Source organism: Gasterosteus aculeatus, chromosome 10 (assembly GCF_964276395.1).
Source record: "Gasterosteus aculeatus chromosome 10, fGasAcu3.hap1.1, whole genome shotgun sequence".
NCBI lineage: Eukaryota > Metazoa > Chordata > Actinopteri > Perciformes > Gasterosteidae > Gasterosteus > Gasterosteus aculeatus.
This window is the reverse complement of record NC_135697.1, coordinates 7,267,351-7,293,131: the sequence shown is the minus strand read 5'-3', so window position 1 is coordinate 7,293,131 and position 25,781 is coordinate 7,267,351. Positions and strand designations below refer to the sequence as shown.

The 25,781-nt window shown below is 44.8% G+C and overlaps 1 protein-coding gene across 2 annotated transcripts; it reads right to left on the bottom strand.

The window, feature by feature from the left end:
* Nucleotides 1-239: 239 nt before the first annotated feature.
* On the bottom strand, nt 240-24,164 carry dtnbp1b (dystrobrevin binding protein 1b). Of its 2 annotated transcripts, none has more exons than XM_040188066.2 (4): nt 23,685-24,164; nt 5,919-6,086; nt 2,812-2,955; nt 240-2,182 (listed from the first exon to the last, which is right to left on the bottom strand). In XM_040188066.2, the coding sequence occupies exons 1-4, from the start codon at nt 23,728-23,730 to the stop codon at nt 1,857-1,859; spliced, it is 684 nt and encodes a 227-aa protein (XP_040044000.1). In that variant the 5' UTR covers nt 23,731-24,164; the 3' UTR covers nt 240-1,856. The 2 variants fall into 2 exon arrangements, with proteins under 2 accessions (XP_040044000.1, XP_040044001.1); XM_040188067.2 differs by having other exon boundaries at nt 2,812-2,946; nt 23,685-24,101.
* Nucleotides 24,165-25,781: the final 1,617 nt, after the last annotated feature.

The window sequence follows — 25,781 nt, the reverse complement described above, 5'->3', positions numbered from 1 at the left end:
GCTCCTCAGGATCTCCTACAAAAAGTTATTCTCACCATTATCAATTTGTGTAAAAGACCATGTATTTTGGTCCTTGGTTTAATTTCTGTAATTAAATATCAAAAAGATAAGATGACATGCAATTAAGGGAAAGTGTTATATTCCTAAAAACGTGGAGAGTCAGATTTAAAGAATCAGTTATTCATTTCTGAGTAAAAACGGCCTCTAACTTAGGGGCTTTGATGGAAATCAAACGATGCTTGGGGGGGAAAAACATTTATTAAAGTCAGAAACTTGTCAGGGGAGAAGGAGCGTCGCTGTCACTTCACACAAATGTAGAACATTTTTGCACAAAAAGAATCCGAACACAGTTCAACCTTCTGGATGTTGTCCAGTGCATTTAGCACACGGTCCCAACAGATGCAAAAAGTTCCAATATTATTGGTCCGGAATGGCAATGTGTAACATGATTCATATCCTGATCTGATCTGTGGTCTGTCTGATATACAGTCACTACGGACGGGACAGCCCGCTGCCTGTGGCTGGATCTATTTAACCCTGTTTATCAATGTATTTTCTAATTTGGAGCATGTATTTATTGCAATATGTAGCTTATAAACTAGTCGAATTGCAACAAGCTTTGGGGATTCAGCTCATAAAGTAGTTAGAAAATCCGTGTGCCCCATGCAGATTTAATATCTGCTTTATTACATTTCCCAGATTTTCAGTATTATTAAAAACTCCTTTACTTGTTGCTGAGGTTCTTTGTGTCACAGCCGTTATTCTGCATCCCAGTGACGCGACAGCGGCGTACTCATTGTATGAACAGGTACCAGAGGGCTAGTACGGGAGCTGTGTGGCGCAATGCAGTCCTTGGTTTTTGGAAGAAAGTTCTTCTCCTCACTCAGACAAAAGGAGTGCTGGAGACAGACTTCAGGATCCAGAAGATAAACCGCACCAGACGACCGAGACTAACGGATTCCAGGTCTCCCACGCGATCCGTGGGGGGAGGGGAGAGGGGGGGGGGGGGCACTGGACAAGCATTCATGTTCACACCTGCAGGCAGTCATCAATTAACCCGAGCTGTATTCCGTCCAGTTCAAACTTCAAGGTTTTTTTTTTTTTTTTTTTAAATCAATCCAGCGGTAGTGAACACACAATAGTCTGTTTTGGGGATTAATGAGTGACCAACTGGTGACTCTCGGCCGAATGAGTCTGTGGTTGCTAATAAAACAAATAAAAGATAAGGTGGGAAGTGCTTTTGTCAGTTTTCCCAGACTACAAAAACAAGTTTTATCAGTCCAGGTTTTGAGCTATTTTGAATTTCCATTTGTTCATCAAAAAAAGATGAAACAAAAGCAAAGTATCTAAATGGATCGATACCACGAGTCAATGGGGAGATAACGTAAACCTTTGACATTTGGCAACTCTGTAGATCAAAACACCATTATGTATTTATATTCTGCAAAAGAACCACAGTCTCCACCACGTGGATGAATGTTGACTGCTGCCGTTCAGTGAGCGTGAACGCAGCGAGCGACACACGGATGAATTCAGAGTGGAACGATCTTACTTCTTCCTTGTGGCTCACAGGTCTCCCCTGGTCTCACGCACAAACACAGAAACAGACTACTTATGGGAACGTTAAGCCATCCAATGCGATTATGCGAAAGGTGACTCAAACCTATTTTACAGGAAAACTCTTCAGTGTTTTTTTTTTTTTTTTTAAGGCAAGGCCGTGTGGCAGTTAGTGCAACCTCAGTGTGTTTATTCTCACATCTTTTTCCTCAGTATGACAATTTGGTGAAGGAAGCCAATGTTGTTATGTATCGGAGTTAGATTCGGTACTTTGCGTTGGAATCCGGTCCGTGTTGTCCTCAGACCTTCGGCCTGCGAGCCTCCCTGTCTTTGCTGGTCTGCTCCACCCCGTCCACCAACGCCGTGTCAGGGTGCACCTCCTCTTCGTCCAGGGTCACCACCACGGGGGCTCTTCTCCTCCTTCCTCCGCCGCCTGATCCTCCAACACCACCTGCTAGCTCGGGCTCTTCCTCCTCCTCCTCGTCCTCCTCCTCTTCCCCGGCCTCCGTGTCTTGGCTGGCGGAGTCGGTGCAGGTGGATGAAAGCGAAGACAGCTTGTGGCGTAGCTCAGCCTGCGTGGGAACCTGGAGACTGATCTCCGTGGTGAAGGACTCCACGTCAGGACCTGGGAAGAAGAGGAGTGCCGCTTTACTCATTTAATCACATTCATGTTCCATCATCAATAAGAATGATTTAATACTTTATTAATAAAACAGATCTGGGCGGGCACCTGTTGACCTTTGAAGTTAAGCAATTGTTGAACATCTGGTGGTGGTCTTCACATACACCTGAATTCTCAGCTAAAACCCAGCTACATTTGGGCTTTTGGTGAAACTAGTGAACTTAGAAGAAAAATAAGAGCTGCAGTAGAGACTTTTAATACATTCTACTGGGTTTGGTAACTGTCCGTATTGTTAGAACGGCTTCATTGGGTTTTGTTTAAAATCACTGGTCGCCGAAAGACATTTAAAAACCTTGAAGGAATTTGGTTTCATCAAATCATTCTTGGAAGACTGAACTGTCAGTTCGATGCTGTAGGTTGTTACTAGGACAGGAATGTTCCCAAACAGATGTGGACAGATGGTGTATTTTGCCTCAACACTTCGTCTGAGTCACATATTTCTACTCCATCTTATTCTGGGAGATGAATTAGCTGTACAAGTGTATTTCCGTCTAGGGATGAGTCATTGAAGTTGAAATAAACTTAGCCGACGTACGAATACTGTGGCAGCGTGTCGGCTTGTGGCCACCTACCTGCGACGGGCGAGGCAGCGCTGTTGTCCTCTCCCCCGGAGTGCAGAAACACATCCAGGGCTTCGTGATCCGACATGTCCATCAGATCCATCTGCTCCAGCATGTCCACGTTCACCTCCATGGACGACATGCTTCCTATGGGCTCTGGACACAGCGAGATAGTAAGGTATTAGCCCTGCACGAGGTCGGGGAGGAAGGCAGCAGTGCAGGAAGACCAGCACTTCAAAAGGTGCGTTTTCTTAAATGTGCAACGCAGAAGCAGATGGGCACATTTGGGCAGAATGGTGTTTGAAATGAGAAAGCTTGTGTGCACAACACATTTCGTTTACCTCACAATCCAGCGAGTACCACAAACAATGGATTGCCAAGTTTCATCATATGTGGGGAGCATCATGTGAAGGTGACCAGCAACAGCATTTCGCTGACAGCGGAAAATTCAATACGGCCTTTTCCTCCACTTTCGCGATGCCTATTTTCGACTGAACCGGGATTGTGGACTTGGCTTTGATTGATAGCAATAGATGTTTTCACAGCAGAGAAACACCTGCAGCAAACCATCTTTCCCAGTATGTGTGAGCATAGTTTTTAAGACAGACACGGGGAGCACAATGAAGCCGTCTTTTAAATGGACAGATTGCAGTGGAAATTCTCCCGACAGACAATTAAAATGTGCAAAGTTTGAGATGATTGGAATCAAGCTTAAGAAATGGATAATGCTGATTATTATCATGGCACCCTTGCATGTATTTCAGGGCTGGGTAAAACCTCTTTGGATTTAATTCAAATACCCTGAAAGCTTAACCTGGCCCCATAATAGAGTAAACCAACCCACTGACAATACATTGATTAAAGTTTGAAACCATAAAATACATAAAACGGATGAAAGCCACACAGACGAAACTTCATATTCATATCGAGCATTATAGTATTTGTTTTGTGGTCAATTATATTCTGTCCACATCATCGTTTTCGACATGTAATGAGGACATACATCTTTCGTTGATGTTCTATTTGAATATGAAGCTGGTTTAATTAGCAGTACAACATATTGGATCATTTGAAACTCCCACAGGCCTGGATTCACCACCTTGCCTGGGTACAACCCCCCTGTTCACCGTCACAATGTGCTGCATGCGCCACAAAAAGCCAGTCAGTGCACTGTGGGGATGAAAGGGGGTGTGTGGGGGGGGTGTGTGTGTGGGGGGGGGGGGGGGGGGGGGGCAGCGACCACAAGAGGAAGAACGGAGATGATTGGTCGACGCACAGCAGTGAGAGGAGATGCCGTTGGCTACCGTACCTCAAGGAAATGAGGAGAGCAGAGGAGGGCGGCACAGGGAGGGAGAGCAGAAGAAAGAGTGAAGAAAGAGAGAAAGAAGGGGAATGTTATTTCCCATGAGACTGCCCCAAAAGTCTCTCCGTCCTTGAACACACACACACACACACACACACACACACACACACACACACACACACACACACACACACACACACACACACACACACACACACACACACACACACACACACACACACACACACACGTGTCATATTTTCAGATCACTCAACAATTCATTTGATTGACTCACACATTAACAAATTCTAATTTACAGAAACACACAAACCCAGTTGGATTGTGTTTTATTTAAACACACACACACACACACACACACACACACACACACACATCACTCCTGCACACATATGACTGAATAAGATGGAAAAAATGTTCTCCTTCTCTCTCTTTCTCTGCGGATACAGAAGTGGTGATTCCTGTATCCCATCCCAGGAGGAACAAGGGTCTGATGCTTCTTCGTCTCGTGTGCATTTATACATCACTGTCAGCCACGAAATTACCGCACAGCAGCCATCCAGGCCCACAAAACCACATATCATGGGCCATGTTTATGTGTTCAGTCTTACAGCATCTAAACACACACACACACACACACACACACACACACACCGACTGCATGGCTGTTGGATGTGAAAGACTTGGTTCAGAAAGCTTTGCTTTGAGAATATCACTTCCATGCGACTGCCTCTAACATGCTCTGTTTTTAGCCTTACTGTGACCTCACCTAAAAGGTTCCGCTGTTGGACTGTGTTTGCCCGCAGTGAGATTGCATGTAGTATTAATGTGTGTGTGTGTGTGTAAGACTGGCTTTTGATAGCTCAGTGGCTTGTGACATCTGCAGCTCTTTCTCTCCTTTTCTTTATTTTTCCTTTCAGTTTTTGTTATTCTCTATCTGCTCATCTTCAATGCCTGCAGCTGTATCTTTGCTCTCCAGTGGCGCCTCCCTGCTGTAGGGATTTGTAGTCACAGTGTTTTGTGTGTTTTGAGTTTTGAAACCTTTTTCTAGACAGAATTATAATGAAAGTCTAATTATAAACATTTTAGTCTTCTTACCATAAACAACTGTCGGGACAAATCATTCTGACTATGAGCTGATGATCTACTGCAGCACAAACCTTTGGCGATAGTTTTTGTCATCGACATTAAGACGACAAAACATTGATCTGAAAAAAAATAGTGACAGTGACAAGCGTAATTCTCTCTGCTCGTCTCTATTCACTTTACCCCTCCTCCATCTTTACTGCTTCACAATGCTCTCTAATGAGCATAATGAATGGGGATAGGTAGAAGATGAACAAACATCACGTTGCAAACTCTGTGCTGGTCGAGTCCAATACATATTTCAGTGCAGGGCGCAAATCTCAAGAAGCCCCCCGGTATATTAGCACCAGTTTAGCGCTAAACTGCTGCAGGATTCCAAGTGGAAGCCTATTCACATTGCACAATGGCACGGCTTAGCGCAGGAAACAGCTCTGCTTGTGTGTTAAGTGAGGCACCCGGATGGTGGAGTCTTGCTGCAGAAAGCGGTTGCGGCTCAATCTCGGGATATGCAGTTGAAGTGTAAAAGATCCAGCTGAAGGAATCAGAACTGTGGAATAAAGTCATCCGAGTGCAGGTTGGCATTGCATTCGCCCTCGAACAAGTAACAGACACCACAACTTAAACATCAACATGTTCTTCCTTCCTCTGCTGGCCAAAAGAAATGCTTTCAAATGGACAGCCTGTAATCTAAGGTTAGGGAGGAATCTCTGACCTCTCCGCTCAGCGATCTGCAGGTAGCCAGTGGACAGGTACTGCTCCATGTCTTGCTGGAAGGCCTCCTCAAAGAACTTCTGCCTCTCTTTCAGCTTGACCTGGGGGGCCGGGGCCCCTCCCTGTTCAGCCCCAGGGACTCTCTGCGCGTGCTCCGCGTCCAGCTCCACTGGGGAAAAGAAAGAGGAAAGTTTTAGAAGTTTACAGGTGATTGTTGGAGGTGCAAACTTCCAACCAAAAGGGCAAAGGGGAAAACAATCTCTTCCTCTACAAGCGCACACAAAACCACTTCTAAAAAAAACCTTTCACCTGAAATGAATCCATGGCAGATCGAAGACAGACAAATGAAATGTTTAGTAAAGCACACAGTAGAGCTTAATGCTCCACAGCATTTGCCTTTTCTGCAGGTCCCCCCCCCCCCCCCCCCCTCAGTGACTCAAGCCTTTGCCTCCTGCAGGACGCACGGTAGGAAGGACACTCACTCAAGTATCCCACAGTAACGGCTGCACAGTTTATTATGTCCTGCTGTCCATCTCCTGAGACATGCAGCGGCATTAAAGGAGCTTCAGGATTAAAATGTATCACTGCTGCCTAGTAAAACAATTAACGGATACGTTTGCTTGGTTCCCTCTTGGGGTTTAGGGATGAATTCATTCATCGATTTAAAGATGAATTCATTCAGTTACTGTTTAGTCACTGATTTTGAAAGATCAGTTAGGTTAAAAAGGCCTTAATGGCTTTCTGTCCTCTCCAAAGACATGCTAATATTTTGACAAACATCCATCGGCAGCATAAACGAGCTTAATGAGTCCGGCTTGAAATGTCCCATTTCCTCATTTCTCACTTTCTACATCCTTGATTCGTTACCTCGCCTCCTTTCCTCTCGCATTAGTCCCTCCCACCTTAGATGTGAGCACTCGAGGAGAGTAGAATTAATGCCGTCTAACAAAATGAGACATCCGTGTTCCCGAGCAGCATTTTCAAGTGACTCAATCGAATATGACGTGTGGCACAGCTGCCTCACCTGTCACGCCTGATTAATACGTCACATGTGTCCAAAAGACTCAGCATCCTTGCTTCATAGCTCCTCTGCCAAGCTTCCTCGCCCCTCTCACTCGAGATGCATTTTAGGTATTGAGACATCCTACAATCTCCAGGTCAGAGGCAGGAGGACGGAGGAGGAGGCGCAAAACAGAGAACTTTAGGGCAGAGAAAGATGTCTATGTGGACAGGACGGAAGAGGGAGGAGCATATTAGCAGGATGATGCAAAGCACGACCCTGCAGACAGAGAAACGTGTGTGTGTGTGTGTGTGTGCACGCACACTGCTGCACCCTGGAGTCTCAGAAAGGCTGTCTCTTTAGTTCACTGGTCTCCCTCTGATAGATGGCAGCATTATATAAGACGACTCGCTGACACTAACAAGTGCCACTGCGTGTGACGTGTCTAGCGTGTTCCGAGCGGAGCGGAGGGCGGTGGGGGGCGTCGACATGGCTGCGTCAGGTGTGGCAGGAGGCACAGCTGATCTCGGCGTCAGGGAATGACGGACAAGGAAACGGATAAAGGGAGAACAGGACTTATCCTGCGAGTAGAGGCCGGTGAGTCGGCCGGTGACCCGCAAGCAGCTTCTACCTTCCCTTAACACTGAACCTCAGTCACCAATCTGACTATCTGACAATAAACAGCATTTTCATGCTTGATAATAAAAAACAACAGTGAAAGCATGGAAGCATGCGGACAGCTGGCCGCGGTACAAAAGAAATAACATACAGTGACATGTGCCGCATGCACAGAGGGCAATGGCCGGTGCGTCCTGAACATCGCCTCCTTATGACGGTTGCATTTACCTCCCGGGTCCCACTGAGCTGCCTGTCTGACGCAGCTCTGCACTAGTTACTGCTGCTCCCCCGTGTACCCCCCAAAATCAATACACTGCTCCGGGAGTGTTGAGTGTTCTGCAGGATCACAGTGGGAAACCTCACACAGGAACAAAACAGTCCGGGGGCTCATAGCAGATTGACACACACACACACACACACACACACACACACACACACACACACACACACACACACACACACACACACACACACACACACACACACACACACACACACACACACACACACACACACACAGGGGTCCCAGCAGAGCTCCCTCATCATGGACACCACACCAACAGCCCTTGGAGAGCTCTCTTTCTGTGTTATTCCTCAATCAGTGTCCAATTCATGTCCTTTATCTGTCTGCCCGTCTTCTTCCTCCCTCCCTCCCTCCCTCATCCTTCCCTCCAGACTGTCCTACCCGCTTTGCAGGCTGGTGTGTGTGTGTGTGTGTGTGTCTTGCAGAGACTGCTCTATTAGATTAGGGGCCTCTGGGAAGCTTTGTTCAGATTGTCGAGCATTGTGTGGGGTTAGTAGAAGGGTAGTGAAGGAGGGAGGGAAGGAGGGATAGAGGGCAGCAATGATGGAGATAGATCCTGTCTTCTCCATCCATTGTTAGCCTGAGCGGCCTCGTTAGTTAGACCTGTGCCTAACGCTGCCAGGGTCGAAGTCTAAAGCCTTTCTTCTTCCATCGGTATTCATAAAAAATAATCAGTATCCCAAGTATATGTAATATAAAATGAAACCTTAGAGCTTCTTAACCCATTAAGATCAGATAGTGATGGTTCATTTCTTTTCATGCATTTATTGATGATCTTTCCAGCACTCTTTAGAACATAGAAACCTCCGTCGTTAAATTCCTCTTCTTAAGCGACGCCTTTTCCTTCTAATCTCTCCTCTCTGCCTCCTGGCTTTTCTTCGTCACCATCTACAAGACAACCGTATCCGGCCACGCGTGTTACTGTAGCTACGGGGGGTATTTTTAGCTCAAATTCAGCTCGCAGGATTAAGTTAGCGCTGATGACTTTGGCGGAGGAGCACACGCCATTTAATCCAACGCATTTCCTCCTCACAGGCTGAGCTGCACCTACAGTTGGAGAGACTGAATCAAGTGAAACTCCACACCAAGACAAGTGCTCAAGCGAGCCCCACAAGAACGTCCATCACTCATGGGTCATAATTCCAGATGTACAGTGGAGGGCGAGTGCTCACACAGACGCGCACATCTGGCAATGATTCATAGGCACTGAGGCAATTGCATTACGTCAGTCACAGCAGATGACGTCAAATGACTACAAATACAAATATTTTGACCACTTGTGTTGGAAAGCACCTAAAATCTAAAACGGAACCACCTCTTAAGAAAATGGAGAGGATTTTTTTTTGGGGGGGGATCTATGAAATTGAAATTAAAAAACAAAATATACAAAAATACATGGAATGAATTTCCTTTGTGCCGCCTGGGTTTGTACTCGCTGTGTTTCTCAGCGTGTCGGTTTCGGCGATCATCATACAGGCAAAAAAAAAAAGAAAAAAGGAGGTGATACTTTCCGCCTGCTTTTGCACAGAAGCGCGTCACCCAAACTCGCACACCGTGCACCGACAGAGCTGCTCTACTTCTCACCTCCGCACCCAAAAGCCAGGGCGAATACAAAAAGAACAAAAACAACATTTAGTGATCTGGTTCCCGTTAGTTCAGGCTAGAAAATGATACTTTTGATGTTATTATTCTCTTTTTGATTTTGTGCGTTAGGATAAAAAGTTGGTGTGTACGTGTCCACGTGAAGGTGTGTGTGTGTTTGCTTATGGGAGTCTGCTACCTGCGCCAGTGTGTATCTTATAAATATTCATACGACATAATGAACAAGCAGTAATCCATTTAGCTGCAGATCAACATCTCCATCCATTCTCCGAAACAGAACTGCAACTCTTTCACGTGTCGTCTAAACTGTCAGTAACCGTTCAGAAATCACCAGCGTTTATTTATTTGCAGCTATTGTATCGCGGGAGAATACACTGGTAACCCCAGCAGAAAGGAGAGAAGGAAACATTAAGGGAAATTCTAATCTTTAGAATTCAAATCACGCTTTAGATTTGACTAAACAGTCGTTGTCGAACAGGAAGGTTCAGGTTTAAGTGTTCATCACGGTCACCACTTCTCCTTTGTACAGAAAATGCTCATCTAGGCTCAATGCCACAGGAACTGATCTTAATTCATCAAGGACTCTTTCAATAGAATTTCATGAAGCATTAATCTCAATTAGAGCCCTTTCAGAATTTAGTTGGGTACGATTCTCAGCATTTTGAGTTAGAGCAACGACGGGCTGCATTTAAGTGGCCGTAAATAACAAGCAACACTAACAGCCGCCTTTTTCAAATGGAAATAAATCACTTAGGGAGTCAGTGACAGCCAATTCAAGTCACCGCCGGGCCGGTCCACCACCGTTCACACTTTGTAGTGCACTTCACATGTGGAGGTGCTGAGCCAATGGACGGAAGGTTTTGTTTGAAGCCTGGGGTCGACAAACAAAGGGCTGGACGGACGGATGAAAGTGTCCGTTGGTCTTTAAAGCCAGCCACAGGCCCGGGACCAGAGCCAGCTTCAGCGAGCGCAGACACCATTAGAAGTGCGGTGGTCCTCTGAGGCCGTTTGTGTATGTGGCATGAAAAGACGGGGTAGATGGTCCGTGCAGGGTTATTCTTTAAGAAATTGATGACAAAATGAGAGGGATATGGCGACAGCAAGTGACCTTGAAGTCAAGGCGGAAGAGGTCAAAACATTTTAAACACTGAAATGCACACTTAACGTGCAGGTCCGCGTCGCACATCGTGTCACACCACGGTGTAAAACCAGAGCCAACAAACTATATACTTTAAAAAAAATCTGATATAAAATACCCCTTGTTCTACTCATCACTTTAAATTAGCCATCTGCCATCGGATGGATTAGTTTCTGTTATAACAGAACGATATTTCTTTCTGAGACCAAAAGGCAGGCCTGACAGCAGAGACAGCCACTGCTGCTGCTTCTTCTTCTTAAGCCCGGCTCACTCAGACGGGTTATTTTTAGATCCTGTCCGTCTCGCTTTATCTCTCAAGTGCTCAGGTTTCCGCCAAAGACAGACCCATGTTGTACAGAACACATGTGCACTACTTCTGCACACACGCATCAAAAGTACTCAAATGCAAAGGGACCAAATTTGCATGATACAGAAACTGTTTTTAGGCGGCGAACTTCCTTGCGTGTGCAAATGAAGACAGATTTGAGCATGCACAGGTGACGAGGGAAATGAACACACGATAACGAGAAGGAACGAGTCGCTCAGTGGGACTTGACAGTGTAATCTGTAGCATAAACCATACAGTCGTTGTTCCGTTACCCGAGTGCTCATTTTTAATGACAATACAAGCACACACACACACACACACGCACACACCCTGCTGGGCACAACATAACTACACACTCGTCCCCAAACCAATCATCCTCATGCTCTGTGGATCACTAAAACAAAGACGCACGGTCCCTCACTTCTTTCCTGCTGATAACCAGAGTGACAGCAGACAGATGTTTTCTGTCCAGACTTCTCAAGCTGCAAAACCTCAGCTGCTGCTGTTCAGGCACTCGCACTTTTGTGGGGACAAAAGAGTGGTGTCACCTGTATGCTGAAGGGAGACAACATCATAATGTATGTAGCAACTATCCTGCACATCGACAGCACATATTAATTTTCATTTTAAGCCTCTGACGGCCTTCCAGCGCTAAAGTGGTATTGTTAGACTAGATTAAACAAGTTTAAAGTCAATTTCCCTTAATTTCACAACTCAAAAGTCAATTGATTACCTTGCGGCTTATATTTATCCGTTATCTCACCATTATTTCACCCTTTTGCATTTGTACACACACCTTGAAGGTGTGCGGGTTCAACTAATTCCTGAGAATAGTTTTCTGTTTCCCGTAGAATACGCGTCTCCAGGACATTACAAGCATTCGTTTCAGACACCTTTCCGCCTACGAATGGCGCGGTGTAGTGGCGCACTAACGCAGTTGCCACTTTACGTGCAAAGCATTCACCGCTGGCGAGCGCGCCAGAAACTTGTTTTTTCTGGTTATTGAGAAACTAAACGTTTGCAGTGATGCCGCAGTCAATGACGGGCCTCTAATGAGGTGCCTTGTTGGGAGGAAATGAATGCAATGAAAATACGGAGAATGTTGCAGTGACATGTGGAACGTGGAGCCGCTGTGACGGCTGCCGATCTGTATGACAGATCATTTAAAAATGAATGAGTCATGCACCGGACCGGAATGACGAGTTATGTTAAAAAGGTTAGTTACACTTCAAACGCCATCTCTCCACGCCCGAAGCCGTGTTCTGAAGAGAAAGATGTGGGCGACAGTCAGAGAAGCCCGCTGAATATTTGCTTGGTCCACATGATTCACGAGACGCACACATCAAAGTTTTGCTCTCTCACTCCGCTGGTAACCATCATCTGATCGGAGTGGGAGTGAGGACGCACATTAAAACAGTTCTGCCAACCACACATGTAACCAGGCAACCGCTCTCTAACATGCAAGGCAAAGCTCAGTGGGCGCGATGCTCTCTGCCAAGTCGTTCACAGCCCGAGCGCCACCGGAGGACAGAACACGCCGCTCCACCGATCAAGAGTTATTATTCGTGAAAAGATGCCACAGCTTTAGAGAAACCATACAAAATGTAACGGCCCCGAATGATGGAGTTTATTCCTTGATACTGACTGAACAAAATACAACAAGGTGCTACGGTCGTTGGTCACAGAACAACAGACATGTATGAATGGTGCCGAAGCGCGCGCACACACACGCACACGCACACAGCAAGAGATGGATGGGTCACGACGAGGCCAGCAGCAAGTCAGAGGTGTCAGCTAGCAGCAAAATCACAGCAGGAGGCTGTACGGAAGGATTAGGAATGCACCAGCCAGACCTCAGAGGGGGAAGGAAATGTTTTACTATAGGACTTAAAAACGTTGTGGGATTCCTTCATGTTTTCTGAATGGTGAATAACGTTAATAATACCCCCAAAATGTAAAGATCTCATCAGTCCCTCAGTCATTAGCACAATGATAAACCTCTGGTCGGATGCTTGAATGCCGGGGCGATGAGGATGCAGCCTCAGTCCGTATCGTCTAACGAGCTTGGAGAGTTTGATAAAAACCCAGACAGGCTAACGGAGGCTAATCAAAGCACCAGCAGCGTCAACCGCTTGAGCCCTCTGGGGTAGAAAATAAATACAGCTTATTGGAGGGAAAAAAATAGTCTTGATCCAAGTTTTTAGTGACCACGGAAACAGTAGTTAGAGAAAATCAAACAACATTAGACATACCTGACAGATTGTTGGAATGATTTTGTTAAAAAACAAATTCACTGTTGTAAATGTGCTCCAAGAAAGATGTAAAACACACACGCTACAAAGCATACAGCCACGGTTACATAATGTGACACATCACGATGACGGCCTGCGGGATTTCAAGCTGCATTATTATTATTATTTTTTTATCTGATTTGAAAGTAAAGCAAAGGAAATGTACTGGCAATGTGAATGTAAAAACATACATAGAGCCTTTTCCTTACTGCCAAGTGACATTTACCTCAAAACATTTCCACTGCTGCAAGGCATCCGGCCTTTCTAGATCTGTATAATCAAGTTCCCGGTGCACACGTGAATGTGGCAGCATTTGTCCCAATACGGACCGGCCCAGAAAATAACGTTAACACCAGCAGGGGCCAGATTGTGAGAAGGTCAGTGGATAAAGCTATGGAACGTATCCAGACTATACATTACTCAAGCTGGCTAATATGAATGTACACGAACAGCAAGCGGGGAAATCAGGATGTTCAGAGTGAATAGTTGGTGGCTCTGTAGAACAAAAACTTCGCAGAAGGAGCTTTCGCACAAGAGTTTTGTGCATTTTCCTCCTTCTTCCAACCTTTTAGTTCAGGTTAAAGTTCAAGGCTTAACTGGAAAATACACACGTATGCAAACCAAAGCTGTTGGTGGTCTTGTTATGGTCAGATGGATGTCAATAAATGCATTCCAGTGAAACCATCACCAGAATATATATTATATCTACAAGTGGAGGATTCAAATGGATGACGATTAGATGTGTTTTCAAAGATTGGATTAGATGATACTTTAAACACTGACTGTAGAAGCCCGGTGACCTTAATTCTCACCCAAAGGACTCAACATGTCTAATGCGTGTCTGAGGGCCTGACAATATATCCTGTTAACCCGTGACAGGGAAAGAGAAAGATGGAGGGCAGGTGGTTTAATCCGACAGCTCCTGACAGCACGTTGTCAAACAGAGGGGCCGTCCATCACGGGGAACGAAGGGGGGGGGAGAGGAGAAAGCAGACACGTTGTCAGAGGTTTGGCGGCTCTTCAGAAGCCCGTCGAGCTGCCCGCCGCGTACAGTCCGCTCAGAAGCCTCAACAACAAACCGCGCCGCCCACGTGAACCCGTCTCACCGCAGGCCGCTTCGGCTGACACGGAGACTCCTGCGAGGATACAGAACACACAACGCAGCTTCACTAGGAGAATCCACTAGAACGAATGTTTGAGGCATGGGTGAGAAATGGCGTTACCTAAATTAGGTGGGAATTGAATTCCTGGGCTAATCGGAATTTTGCAGTTCCAGTCCTGCTTCATTTGCCGTAAAATGCGGCTAAACCCATCCTTTCAAAGCAGGGATTAAATGCGTCTTAAAGAATAATGAAAAATGTAATTTCCAATACTCTCCTCGGGATAAAAAAAAAAAAAAAATGGGAGAAAAGGGAATCTTCAGGCTGCCAAATAAATCTGCGTTCAGCCACTGGGCTCTAAGCACTTGACAACGGGGGAATTGAACGGTGGCTGATGCAGTTTATTTCCTTCACCAAAACCTCTGTGAGGTGTTAATAGAAGCTGGATGAGGAAGGTGAAAGTGGGAATTTTCTAACAGGTTAATTGCTCTCCTTTTAAGGGACCTTTACTCTAGTCTAATGATGGCTAGTGCAGTAATGAAAAGCATTAGCCTGTAAATGAGAAAGGAGGCGAGTGCAGCGATGCCCTCGAGGGGGTTTCGAGCAATCGAGCCTGAGCAGCAGGGATATTCTGGACGGGCAACAGCTCTCCACAATAAAATATCACCGTGTCAGCTTCAAACATAAGCCGTTTTCAGACGACAAGCTGCGCGCGTGTGGATGTTCCCATCCGATTTGCACGTGTGTTTAGAACACACACTGTTGTATATCGGGCATGAAAATATGTGAGATCTCTACAAGATTCGCAACGGCCTTGATGCATTATGCAGGAGTCTTTGCTTTTCTCCCCACCGCAGCAAATACTGATCTTAGACGCCACTCAAGAGCTACTTATTCACTCGTTGTGAATACAGTGTGTTCTACCAAGCAGAGGCGAGTGAAGAGACACAGAGAGATATGGAGGACCGAGACGTGGGCCGACTTGTATGTGAGGCTGTGAGCCAAAAGTTGGACTTGAAACTCGGCTCTCTCACTTTGAGCAGACCGGAGGGGATCTGTGTACACGGTGCTGTGTGTGAATATTAACTGAGCTGCTCGCTATACAAGAAATGATTAAAGATCCTGTTTGAGGGCCTTGCACAAAATCAAATTAAATACATAGCTCTGTATTCACTTCCTTCGAGGAGTCATAGGATACGATGCTAAATGCATACAATCGTAGCTTTGCATAGAGATGCATCCATCACACTCCCTGTGACTACTTGTTGTGCATTCTGAGCCACCAAACTATAAAACGTGTTTTTGAGAATTGATACAGCATCACAAAAAACAGTGATAGTGGAGCTTATTAGGTAAAAACAGGTCACATGTTTTGTAAAAATAAAGGGAGACCAGCAGGTTTACAAACGCACAACTAAGACAGAAAAAACCCAGAACATAAGTCCAGTGAAGGATACTGTGTGATTAAAACAACTGTACAAATGTCCTTGGACAGAGCTGAAGGAACTCAAGGAGCCACTTCTACTATTTGAACAACCTTTTTACGTTTAACGTCTCCTGGGGTTAAACAAACATCTACAACTAATACAACTTGAGAGGAAGTAGTACATTTAATACATGAATTATCCATGAAACATTACTAAAAGAAGAGTTTTGAGTCTCGTGTCTGAATATACCATCATCTCAACTAAGAACATATGTTTTTAGACATAACATGTGCACACATTCCCTTTGATCAATTTTTCATCAGAGCGTTAGAACGAGAGCCAGAATGAGTGTGCAAGTGTGCGCCGTACGCAGCGTCTTCTTATTTAGGGGGGCTGAGAAATGAGAGATTTGCTTGCATGCAAGGGGTCTCCAGCAGGTGTTTGGGCATATGTGCAACACAGGATGTGGCTTTCTGCTGTTTGTATTCAACATTTCTTGACAGAATATGCTTCCATGTGTTGATGCTTCTACGGGTAGATGGGTAAAAGGATCATAAAACTAAGGCTAATGTGTGGCCATGAAGCTGTCACTTTGAGCTTAATGCAGGCCACTAAACCAGGTCATAAACTACTCAGCGATGAGCATGCGACAATGTAAATGCACAAAGTCGAGGCATCTCTGCGTGCGCACTGCTCTCCCGGGGGAAATGTCTGTTTCGTCGTCTTCATGGAACCACGCCGTCCCCAACCTTTGCCTTTATTTAACAACCTCATTTCCTATTTGCGCAGCTCCGCAACAATAGAGGAGCTTCCAGCGACGAGGATGTTTTGAATGTGCGTCTGTGTACGGTTAAGAGGCAGCCATGCGGGATAATTTGGACCATTGTATGAATCTATAAATGGGATTCCTTCACTTCCTTCCCCCCAAGAGGCGGCCCGCTGTCGTCCTGCGGAGGGAGAGAGCGAGATGTTCTGGGTCGGTGTGCAAGTGCGGCCGCAGCAAAGTGGTTATAACTCATGTTCTATTTAGTTCTCAGACTTGTAGTTCATGACCTTGATAACATTTTTAAAATGTGAGTTCACGCAGACTGCAGATGCCCTCCTGCTCCTCCTTCAGGAATCATTACAGTGGTCATGATTTGTAATGCAAGCTTCTTTTTCACAAACAGGGTGATGCTCGTTCATCCACCTTAAGCGTCCCTAAATACGACGGGTGTATCGCAAATGATGAAAACCAGCTGCTGCGGACTTATAAGCGGAAACGTCTTAACTTATTTAGGATACTAAATAAAGTTGCGCATGATAAGTCAAGCAAACGTTCAACACGACAGCTGCCATTAACAACGTGATGATTAGGACTTAAAAACCAAATGCTTCTGAAGGAATGTTTCCCAGATCAATTTTGAAACATGCGAAGCTAAAGGCTGGGATTCGGTGTAAATAGCATAAACCCACGGACGCGTCAAGCTGAGTGCCAAGTCCAGAGACATTAAACGGTGTGACCAGGGGATCCTTACATGGGTATAGAGTAGACGATTCTTTAAAATTGCTACCAAAGGCAGGAAAACTAAAACTTTATTCTCACTATCTTCAGACAGTATCTCAACAGATGGCCTTAAGTTCAAGCTGACAGGATGTTTGCAACATTAAGGTGGAACAACAAAAACCAATGTCACCTCTGAAAACTGGGACATGTGGAGGACACAGGCGGTCAACACGCTCTAGTAGTCTTTACCGTAGAGAACACTTCAATGAGACGCTTACGCACTGCAGTTTCAATGACATGTTGATCGTTTCACCGCAAACCGGCCACGTAAGCAGCTCATAAGAAAAAATTTAAATTCCTTCTTCAACCTAAAGGATTGTTAAATTGATACCTTACTATTGATTTGAATGCCAAAATGATTCTCTCTCTTATGTAAGCTCATCCCCTCCACCTCAGTGGGCGAAATATCGGGCAGAGAGCTCGCTGTTCTCATCTGCACACACGTCCGCTCAATGTTTCAGTCGGTGTCTTTGTGACGGTGACCGAGCCATCAGAAGCCATCAGCAGCACCTCTTTGTTTTGTCAAGCTCCACTTCTCCGTCACTGCGTATTACTCACATTTTCCCCTCATCTCTCTTTTGCAGATTTTTCTTTCTCTCTCCTTGAAATATCTGCAGTCTAAATCAAAAAGGCTGTTTTTTTTATTGCACATTTTGCAGTTAAAACCTTGGAGGCAGTAATGAAGATCTGTCCCTCACATACCGTAGAGTCACTCTTTATACAATATATATATATTTCTCTCTCAACGGTCAATATGAGGCTTTTTTCTTACTCAGGGCAACTAGATAAGGTTTGAGCAGAAGCATCACACATAGGAGTGAAACCTTTGATTAGTAGCCCAGTGTTGATGCTGTACTGCAAAACCATCTGTTGTTTTTGTTGTCTCGGACTTCTATTTGGGCCACTCAGTCACCTGGTTCACAGCGGGAACCTCTTCCCTCCCCCACAGTGACCCACCCCATTTACACACACACAAACCTGTAAATACACAACAGAAGTACACTGACTGTTCTCACGTACATGCACAACATGAAGCATATCAACTCCCTGACATCGATGCAACACTTTTTCTGCAGAGTGAGATACAGTAGTCACAGAGACGAAGAGGGAGGGAGACTCATGTGAGGAGTCCTTGAGGGGGTTATCAGTCTCTGGCTGACCAGAGTTATTTAGCCTTACATAAGGCTGCGTGTGAGAGGGGGGGTGATCAGAGGAAGGGAACAGGGAGAAGAAACCCTTGGATGCGCTTTAGGAGCCCGAGCAGCGGGCACAGAAGCACTAATGGCCTCAGCACGCCAAGAAAAAAGTCTTTATACTGCAGTAAAAGACAGAACGACTTGCTTAAGTCTAAAAGGACTGAATGAAATGCAAAAGCAATGCCACAGGACCTGCCAGGTGTAACGGAGTCCTTAAACACTGTTCAACCATGGACCCAATTAGAGAAACTCTCTGGCTGTCTGACCATACTGGCTTTTTTGGGAGTGGGAGGAGAGAATGGAGCCATAACCCACCTAGTGAGGTAGATCGCACAGGGAGGGAGAATGCAATTTCTGAACCATCTGTTGTGAACATGAGACAAAAACACCGGTCTGAGTCTTTTTCGTCTAAGGGGGTGTTTGAAATAATCTGACGGACTTAAATTCAACCCCCTCACTCTTGAAGAAATGGAGCACTCGCTGAACACTAAACTACTGACATCACTCTGTATGAAAATGATAAACCAGCTACCATTGTCCCTTGAATTACAATCATTATGCTCCTCGTGGATCGGTCTCTTTATTATTCTTCTGTCATACCGCACAGCTCACAGCATAATTTCTCAGCGTGACGAGCAGTGGGAGCTTATTTATAGCTGTGATACCGACTGGCTTGTCACCATTACTGTGATATTAATTGGTGTATGTATGGCTGGATGATGGGGTGAATCTCATCGAACGGAAAGAAGATTTGATCTACTGTAGGTAGTTACATAATTAAGCCAAATTGTTTGACTTATTGTCAACTTATTTAATAACGACTCCAATAATGTCTCCAGATAGAAATGGTGCTGTGTGTGTGTATATATATAGTTACAGATACAGATAAATGTACAATATCTTGCAAAAATAGAGGCTAAACTAAAATACAAATGCATTTATATACATATAATATCTCCCCTTGTTAGGTGAACTTACCTGTAACATATGGATGATCAGTCTTCAGGCTCCATTCAACTACATCCCTGTCCACATGTCTTGTAGACAACACTAGATTAGAAATATAGCACCAATATCATTCAAATAATAAGTGAGTTTTATTCAGTATGGTAGTTGTGGTACTGAAAATCCCACTTAATTAAACCATTTTATGTGACAGTGACCAGGGTTTCCCGTTTCCACTGTCTGAACTAACCCTAACCCGTCAACCAGGTAGTAAAAGCTAGAGATTCTCTGTTCCTGCAGTGTGTGGACTCTGCATCAACTGCCACCAATTAGCCAACTCCCAGACAGTGTGTAGGCACGGTCCTACTCTCCTCCTACTCATTATCTGTAATGCATTCTGCTCTGGCTCGTTCCCTCCTCTTTACCAATATTCTCCATTATTCTGGAGTAAATATTATTCTCGGTCTCTTCACCCACTCCCCTTCCTCCGCCACCTACTCGCACTGCTTTCTCTGCACTACTATCTTCTTACTCTTAATTTTCCACTCGCGTTGTCCTCTCTCCTGGTTCATTGTTCATCTCGTCTCCTAATTTTGGTGTCCTCCTTAACTTCTGTTCTTTCTTCCACCCAACCACCTATTTACCGCCCCTCTCCTCTCTATTCCCCTCCTTCAATCTTTTATCATTCCTTTCCCTCCCTTTGTGGCACTCTTTGCAACGCGTTGAATCCCCAATGCGTCTTTGCTGGGAGACTGTTCCTCCTGATCTTAGCAAAGACGGTGTAGAGACTGCTGAGAAAGCCTGCCATTAGTACACTTGAGTAAAGAATACGAGTGTTGAGAGGGGACATAACATTACATGTTTTTCTCCAAAGACACCTGTTAAGCTTGGTGTTCACTACCTGCAACACAGAGGGAAGGGAAAGGTGGTAGGAAAGCATTGTTGGGACAGTAGAGATCCATAATGTGTCCTGATTCTGATTCATGGGACGTGTTCCTGCAACCCTGGAGGATACGATAAAACAAATAGATGTGAAATAGACTATTTTAATGACAATATTAGTAGTTGTATATACGTGTCTGTATTCCCTGTATGTAATATTTGTAGCCATGTGCATGTATGCAACTGCACACATGCATCAGTTGTACAACTGCTATACAAAGAAATCGATATGGAACTAAAATACTGAAGGAGCGAATTACAATGTCATGCACGTGCAGCCTAAAGAATGAAACGATCAATTTCAAAATGTAATTATTATATATGTCTCATGAACATCAAGCCGTTCTTTGTCCTCGACTATTATTTCACCTCTTGAAGAAAATCCATATTTAATGACAGTTAAATTCCAGTCTGTTAACCCTCCATTGGTGGCTTCAAGGAGCGCGACCTTCACAGAAAGGAACAGACGAATTAGGATACGTCTGCATGTGTGCACAGCGTCTGCGTTTACATGCTGTGCGGGCGCCGTTTGGACGCGACTAATTAGCAGGCTAACTGCATCTTGGTTATGCATGTATGGAGAAATGTTTGCAGCCACACAAAAATAAACACAAGTATGCACACAAGTCTCTCCGTCACAGGAGACGATGGATAAAAAGTCAACACAGGATCCAAACATTGGCCCTCCGCAGCATCTGTGTCACTTATAGCAAACTTTTCAGCAAAGGAAAATATTTTTGAATATAATATTTGGTCACCTGCTAAATGTCACATCTCAAAACAGCTTTCTTTTCTAGTAACTCAGTCCCCAATTTCTTAGCAGAATGAGTACACTTAAAGCAAAGTACCAATTTAAAATGTCGGTAAAACCCGATTATCGACATTACGTTTATACACAAACCTGGATATGCTTTTACTTTACATAGTATGTTAATATCAGAATGAACACTTCTAAAACCCATAAAACACTAATATGTTATGAACAGAACATTTGTCTACATTTGATCCCGTGAGTAAGTCTGCAAGGCAAATTAATGAGCCTTTTAGAATAAGCATTTTCAGCTTCTTTTTTTCAAGATTCTCTTAGGATTTTTTTTGTTATCCACTAAAAACCTCTTGAAGAAAAAATGTCTTATTAAAAGCAGAGTTCGCCTGTGGTTTAAGCCACCAGAGGCAGTTATGAGCCACCTACTGTAACGTGTTCCAGTAGTCCAGAACCACTCATTAAAGCAGCACAAAAGACTAATCACATCTGCAGTGCTTTGATTTACATGCAATTAAAGTTTCATGTGAACCCAGATAAACCAGACAGGGGGAAGAGAGGAGGAGAGGGAGAAGAGGAGGGAGTGCTGTATAATACAGAGGACCGGAGATTAAGGAACAGAAGAGACACCAGCAGAGAAGAGACCAGCTGCGTACAGCAAGCAGGCACAAAAGGGAGAAAGGTGGGGACAGAAAGGGGGAGGGGGGGGGGGGGGGCGAGTAGACGAGGGGAAGGCAGAGAGGAGGAGAAGCAAGCCATCATTTGGCAGAAGTGATGACAAAGCACATCCGTCTCAGTGGCAGCCGCCTGCTGTTGCTCCTTTACAGAGGACACAAACTGAGAGCGCGAGAGAGCTGTGTGATAATAACACACTGAGTCAAGCTGCAGGAACTCTGAGGAGATTAAAACGTGCTACAGAAAGGCTTATCCAAAAATATTACCGCCTTAAATGTGAAAGGGCTTTAAATAAGAGTCATTAAATTGTCCGTAACCGTGCACTATTTTGAATCAGTCGCTGTAGCATTATGTAATTGCAAACTGCTGTTTTCAATCAGCAAAAAGAGCCCTGTAAGGCTTTTACTTGATGTTTTAATGAGTTTATATCATAAATTATTCGTGCTACTCTGGCATTGTTTGGTGTTTATTTCAAAAGGAAAAGCGCAAAGTAATAATCACAACTCATGTAATAAAAATATGAAAATGTTATGTAACATTTCGGTTGGTAAATCGGTGATCATAGCCTGCGGCCACTTGATATTTCTGTTGAAAGCGCTGCTCTGTAAGAAGGTAATGCGATGGATGGATCTTGACAAGTAACAAACTGGTCAAATGCTAAGCAGCAAAAAAAATAGAGCTAAACATGCGAGAGCAAAACGCAAGTTATACAGCAAGTAAGCAGTCGAATGACGTCAACTGTGGGTGGCTGATTCAGCATGTGATCATTAACTCATCACTTCAGACACACAAAAGGTTTCCACGCAAGTTGTATGCGAGGTTGGGCAGTAAATTACCACGTGAAAACAACAAGAGGGGAGAAGGGGAATAAAAGCGGCAAGGGGGGGGTGGTGCAATAATATGAAAGCAATGAAAGGAGACTCATTTCCAAGATGGGATCGCTGCCTCAGTCAAGGCAGTGTGTGTGTGTGTGTGTGTGGGCGCGAGAGATTATTTCTTGTGTGTTACCACGGAGCTCTCCGATGAGTCAAAATGAGTCTCATCATTTTATCAATCACCCACTTACGGTGCAGCAATCCTTTGGTTGTGTGTGTTTGTTGCTCCAGAATAGATTAAGAGTTAAACATTAAAACTGCACAGCAGTCCTAGACTCCCACACACTTCAACCCACTGAACAACTGACACGCTACACACCATCACGTCAGTCCTTTACTGTAATCCCTTCACTACCCTAAAAAAAGTTACGCCGATGGAGTATTTCAGTCAATATTCAACCAAAACAGGTTAAACGGTAACAATAATAATAATATTAAAGATTGTAGAAGCATTGTTTCTTGTGGCTAAAGACAAGATACTCCTCAGTAGTCTACATTATTGAATAACACCAGCAGGTCCTGTGCACGTCTCCTGTTGCTGAAGATGCGGCCGATCAACGCCCAGCTCCTCTCCGATAGATCGACAGCTGGGGGCTCCGGGGAACAAACAAACACTGACTCATTCAGCCAAAACACCAGCCCCGCGTCTCCCTCAGACACACGTGCTTGTGTTATACCTGCTTTACTTTGACTACTGGAAGACGTCATCTTCCCTTTATACACACTGTGCTACACGATCAAAACTCGTTCTGCTGTCACACACACATACACACACACACACACACCTCATATTGCTGCAGCCAATAGATGGACAGATGTGTACTTTTTACATTGTGAGAATATAAAGAAATGTTTTTACATGTACCACATTAGCATTAGTAATATGCATCACATTTCCTTTAAATACATACTTGCCCAAAGTGCGTCAATTTGAGGTTGGTTATAAACACAACCATTGCCATGAAGACCTCTGGAACGGTGAAACACACAAAAGACGACAAAAAAAAAGTCACTTACAAGAGTTCCTTTGGCTCCCGTCTGTTGCACCGGGCGAGGTGGACATCCCGGCTAGACGCTTACTGCCCTCACAAGATAACCAAATGAGCAGGAGGGGGAGGCGGACAGCACGACGATGGTACACCCAAAAAGTCCCCCGATCACAATAACACCTTTCCACCACCACACATCTTCACGCTGTCTCGCTCTCTGCACACATGCTCCTCCATACAAAAAGGACGCTCCCGAAAGGCTCACGCGCACATTCTCTTGCAGATCAGCTCGCACACTCCAACGACGGGCGTTTTCAGGAAACCAGCACCCACGAGACACCCCCCCCCTGTACACACACACACACACACACACACGTGTGCGTATGTATGGATCGGCGCTGCACCAGAGTCTGGCTCTGGAGTGGAGAATGCTGAGGCTGAGAGTGGAGAGAGAGAGAGAGGAGAGGAGCGAAGACGAGTGGAGCATACCACTGTGCTGCTGAGGGAGGGAGGGAGGGAGGGAGGGAGGAGGGGGGCCGGAGCAGGGGAGAGGGGGTGTGCTGAGTGATCGAGGGAAATAAGGAGCACGGATGATTAGGAGTTTGTGAGCGGCGTATGTTTCCATAACTAGGGACACATTTGCCTCTGACCTTTAAAAACTGGTGGGTCGGCCACCTACTCAGTGGGCTGGAGGAGGAAGCTTCTTTAATGAAGAAGGATGAGCACCTAATAAAGGGGAAACAGATTGGAGATGAAAAAGCAACCAATTTTATTGTTTTCAAAAAGAAGAAGAAGTTTCTCGTGTGTGCACAGGAACTGCCTCACTCACAAATCACAGTCAAAAGTGCGCCCACACCCTCGCTGTCCGTCTCCACTGCCTGAGGAGGGGGGGGGGGGGGGGGGGGGTAATGATAATCTTCCTCCTAGTTAGCATGATGCTGTGAAGAGCATCACAATTTCACCTTCCTCTGTCTCCCGCTCTCAAGTCCTTCACTAGCTCCTCCCCTCTCTGGTCCCCACAGATGCCTCGCTCTTCTCCAATGCATGTCAAGTGCAATTGAAGGGAACCACTAAAGACACATTGATGATGCATCAATTGTGTATCACACACACACACACACACACACACACAACCCTGGCCTTCATCTTTGTATCACATGGCAGACGTCAAAGCCAAACAAACACCAGGAGCCACAATCAACAGCATTTGAGTACAGCAGCACAAGTCACTCTGCAGGGAACAGAAATATCATAAGCTCCTTAATGAGCCATGGCTGATTATAACTGCGCCCCGGAATGAGCAGGGAGGAGGGTGATAAAAAAAAATTGATTGGAGCCCTCAACTCCCATTAAGAACATGAAAATACTTCAACCAGATCCTTAGAAATAACACTTAACAGTAGTTAATTCAGAAATTACTGCACTAATCAAACAATACTTCTATGAGTTTGTGTTAGTTAGCACTAACTTTAGCTGCTGTCCAGGAGGAAATTATACAACTTAAAATATAAATGTACTGAAACTTGAAGCCTTGAAAAGGTTGTTCAAACGTTCCGTCTTCTAAAACAGTTTATATAAAAGATCCTTGGCAATGGTAAATCTGTAAAAGTTGAGAAAAGAACAAGCAGCTGTAGTTACTAGATTTGTGGAAACAAAGAAACTATATTGTATGAATTGTATGAAACTATATTGTAAAATTACATTGGAGATTTCTTACATAACTCTGACAAAGAAGGCAACACCTGACTACGACCCATTTTCTGTCTGAATCTTGCGATGAATGTGGCTGGAAACATCTCAGTCCTTTAACTGCTTCAGGCAGCTGACATGCAAAATATGGCAGCGTACATTTAAGTTCCTTAATAGCCTGCGCTCCTAACCGTCGACTAACGATAATACGCTTTGGGCAAAAAAGTATGAACATGTGAACTAGTACATTAACCATGAGCATCCAGTGTGGAAATACGAGACAGATTTATTGGTCATTGGATGAGACTTTACAGCACTTGTTTGCTGTTTGCTGACCAAGTACTCAGATTTCCACAGTAGAATCTTGTACTATATCTCACTAGTTAATCTCAGATGTCAGAGCTGCTTTGCAAATTCCCATTTGTTACTAAATCCT